Below are 3721 nucleotides of genomic sequence, written 5' to 3'. Positions count from 1 at the left end.
TTTTCAAGTATTTAGACCATGCATAATTTTCCTGAACCAAGGAAGACAAGAGGATATGGGAGTACGTAGGGTCTACAGGGTCGGCATTGAATGATTTGAGCAGCACACCCAACACGGGGAATCCGCGGGAGCGAGGACGCCTCGAATTTCCTTCCGCAGAATGGATCAGCAGAATCAGATGGCCACAAAACAGGGCTGACATAATTACAATCTGCCAATAGTCAAAGGACAGACCATCACTACGTGTGATTGTATTTAACTTCAAGCCTCTGCTTCTCTGGCATCGAGTCAATCTGTGATTGAGAGGGATACGTTAAAGGGTAGTCTGGCGTCACGTGACGTCCCATGTGCAGTCCGCCTAGTTCACTTCTGGCCCGTCGGTGAACTAGCATGGTGAACGACCGTGGACATGCCTAATCCGCTTATCATCACGTGCAATGGGGTAGGTAAGAGTAGTAGCGATAAGTGTATTAGACATGGGAGCCAGTCAGGAGCCTCACGCCTGATCCGCGGGCGAATGGTCCGTCGAGTGAATCGGCCTTTATACCAGATTGGCGCAGAATCCATGGAAGCCATTCGAGCAATCCGCGCGTGGTCGATTTCCCAAGGCTTGAGCGACGACCTCGCCTTCGCTATCACGCAGATTTCTGGTGCCTCGGTCGCTGTGGTGTGGGTTCCAAGGTCGAGCAAGCGACCCAGGGAGGCCACCATGAGGCGGCGCCGAGAAGGAGCGCCGAGGAATAGCTCAACGAACGAGCGCTCGGATAGACTCCACGTCCGATACTGACCGGCTGTACTCGTTGCCGAGAACGGGTGACGAGGCCAGCGCGACGTCTGTCCGCGACTCCGCATAGCGGGTGCCGTGTAGGACTAGGTGCGGGGTCGTTAGGCCACGTGCCAGTGCACACTGGAGCAGATCTGACCGACGCTGATTGGGGGCCCCAAAATGCGTGTTTCGCATCGAAGCCCCCCCCACCGGAGATGATAATTTGGCGATTGGCCGCCAGGAAGAGAATTACCTCGGCTAGTTGCTCGAAAGTCGGCTCGAAAGGGGTGGGGCGAAAATGAATGCTGCGGATGGCGAAGTGCAGAGCACCGCTACACGAGGACACGTATATAGGAGAAAAACCTCAAAAGGAGGTTCTCGCTTTAAGATGAGTGCGCGGGGTGTGGGAAGGGGAGGCGAAGCGCGCAACCTCTGCAGGAAAACCCGCAACAGCACCGCCCACGAGATAGGGGTCTGAGACCACCGTTAAAGAAAAGGCGGAAGATATATGAAAAGGTTCGAAATGGCAGCCGTTGCACGCCGGGTGTGGTCGAATCTTTCAAAATAGAACGCTAGCCACCTGTAAAAGGAAGGAAAAGAGTTAAAGCAACGCTGCTGCTCGATCCTTGTTTCATCATCGTTCATGAAACCAACGCCGCGTGCTAGGTGCGGCCTCTCCCCGTCTGCATTCGTCAAGATATTCCGCTCCCTGCGGGCAAGGCGTTTTTCGCGGTTTCCACCTGTCGTCAGGTCATGACATAAGAATTTCTAGAATTCTGCTGTCGGAATGGAGACGTCAGTTCCTTTGACTACAGGGACGCTGTTCATGCCAGGCTGTTCACGCGCCTTTGTGTGTGTTCTCGCTTTGTCCGGCGTGTGCACTGAAGTTTCAGTCACTGTAGGTAGCAGCGCATTGCTGCATGTGATCTTGGGATGCTGGAATGGGAATTAATAGCCCTTTATGCTTATCAGGGCACGGCACCGCGACGAACATGGTCAAACACTCGTCATTGTTTTTCCAGGTAGCCCTGCTGTGGACCATAGCCGCACCCTCGCGCGACGCCCATCCAAAAGAGCCACTGCTGCTTCAGCCTCACGAGCCGGTACAAACGACGCCTTCAGCCAGCAAAAACAGACCCACAGACGGCAATCTTCCGCCATCCCTAGTCGGAACAAACTCCTTCGTCTGGCAACCTGGTGCTACCTCCTGTGCGGCCAACCTGCCGCGACTACTTCAGGCGCCACCGTTCTACGGCCAGTTGGGGCACGGCACCGCGACGAACATGGTCAAACACTCGTCATTGTTTTTCCAGGTAGCCCTGCTGTGGACCATAGCCGCACCCTCGCGCGACGCCCATCCAAAAGAGCCACTGCTGCTTCAGCCTCACGAGCCGGTACAAACGCCGCCTTCAGCCAGCAAAAACAGACCCACAGACGGCAATCTTCCGCCATCCCTAGCCGGAACAAACTCCTTCGTCTGGCAACCTGGTGCTACCTCCTGTGCGGCCAACCCGCCGCGACTACTTCAGGCGCCACCGTTCTACGGCCAGTTGGGGCACGGCACCGCGACGTACATGGTCAAACACTCGTCATTGTTTTTCCAGGTTAGTTACACGGCAAACGCCACTTGTGTACGCACAAACGATCCTTTTTTGCTCGCGGTGTCGTGCCCCATTGAGCTGCGCAACTGTGTACGTAAATATATGTACCACCTACTTTGTTCCCTCTGCCAATCATACTTTGACCTTTCGTTCCTACTCATCATGTCGGGTGACGTGGAACTAAACCCCGGACCTGCAAACAGCGATACATCTACTTCTCTTGAACAAATATCGCAAACTCTGTCGCGCCTTGAGTCAACCCAGTGCACAATACTCAGTGAAATAGCATTAATTCGTGCTGCACAGAATAACATAGAAAGTCTCGTCAATGGCCTTTCCTCCCGCGTTGACACCCTCGAAAAAACAGTAGAAAAGATTCAGGCCGCAGAGCCGAATACATCCCTTAGCTCACATGGCGACGTTGCCAAGCTGACATCTGAAATCAGAACACTTACGGAAAAGTGCGAAGATGCGGAAAGTCGTCTGCGGCGATCAAATTTGCTATTCTTTGGAATTCAAGATTCCAACAATGAAACATGGGCTCAGTCTGAAACACACATTGTTACTTTTTTATCGGAGAAACTAAACATCGCCATCACAGCTGACGACATCGAAAGAGCACACAGGTTGGGCCGTTTTCAGGCATCCAAGAATCGTCCCATTATCGTAAAATTTCTGCGCTTCAAAGATAAATCCAAAATCCTTGCCGCATCATCAGAATTGAAGGACACGTCTTTTTCCATTAGAGAAGACTTATCAGCGCGAGTGCGTCTAGCTAGGAAAAAACTTTACTTATACGCATTCCAGTATGAATCCAAGTTTAAGATCCGTTATGATAAACTGGTCATGAATAACAAACAGTTCATCTACAAAGCTGAGTCTGATTCAGTCGTCGAACTGTCATAGCCATCCAAATGCGCACGTGTTTCAACTGTTTCACATGCACCTCATCACAGTCATAACCCTCAAAAAGCGCCAACTGTTAACACAGTATCTATCATGCTCTCAAACGTTCGCAGTTACATATGCAAAAAGGAAGCACTGGAAACCTTTCTTGAAGATAACGATACTGACATCGCAATAATGACTGAATCATGGCTTAGCCCAGATATTCAGGACCACGAACTTCTCAGTAATGTCGTCACTTACACCATTTATAGGCTTGACCGTGTAGGGCGTCGAGGAGGAGGCGTTTTGGTATTTATGAATCCCAGACTTGTCTGTCAGCGCATAGCAACTAACTGTCATCACGAAATCATTTGCCTTCATGTTTCACTCCCGGCTAACGCGCTAATACTTATTTCTTGCTACCGCGCACCCGACTGCGACAATTCTTTCGTTGATGAACTTCACT

The 3721-nt window shown here is 51.4% G+C and overlaps 1 protein-coding gene across 1 annotated transcript; it reads left to right on the top strand.

Moving 5' to 3' along the window:
* Window positions 1-1758: 1758 nt before the first annotated feature.
* LOC144115957 (uncharacterized) lies at window positions 1759-3394 on the top strand. The gene has a single exon (XM_077650595.1). The coding sequence runs from the start codon at window positions 1759-1761 to the stop codon at window positions 3271-3273; it is 1515 nt and encodes a 504-aa protein (XP_077506721.1). The 3' UTR covers window positions 3274-3394.
* Window positions 3395-3721: the final 327 nt, after the last annotated feature.

The sequence above is a fragment of the Amblyomma americanum genome, chromosome 1 (assembly GCF_052857255.1).
Source record: "Amblyomma americanum isolate KBUSLIRL-KWMA chromosome 1, ASM5285725v1, whole genome shotgun sequence".
In the NCBI taxonomy this organism is placed as follows: domain Eukaryota; kingdom Metazoa; phylum Arthropoda; class Arachnida; order Ixodida; family Ixodidae; genus Amblyomma; species Amblyomma americanum.
Note: the sequence above shows the minus strand (reverse complement) of the source record. Positions and strands in the feature narration are given on the sequence as shown.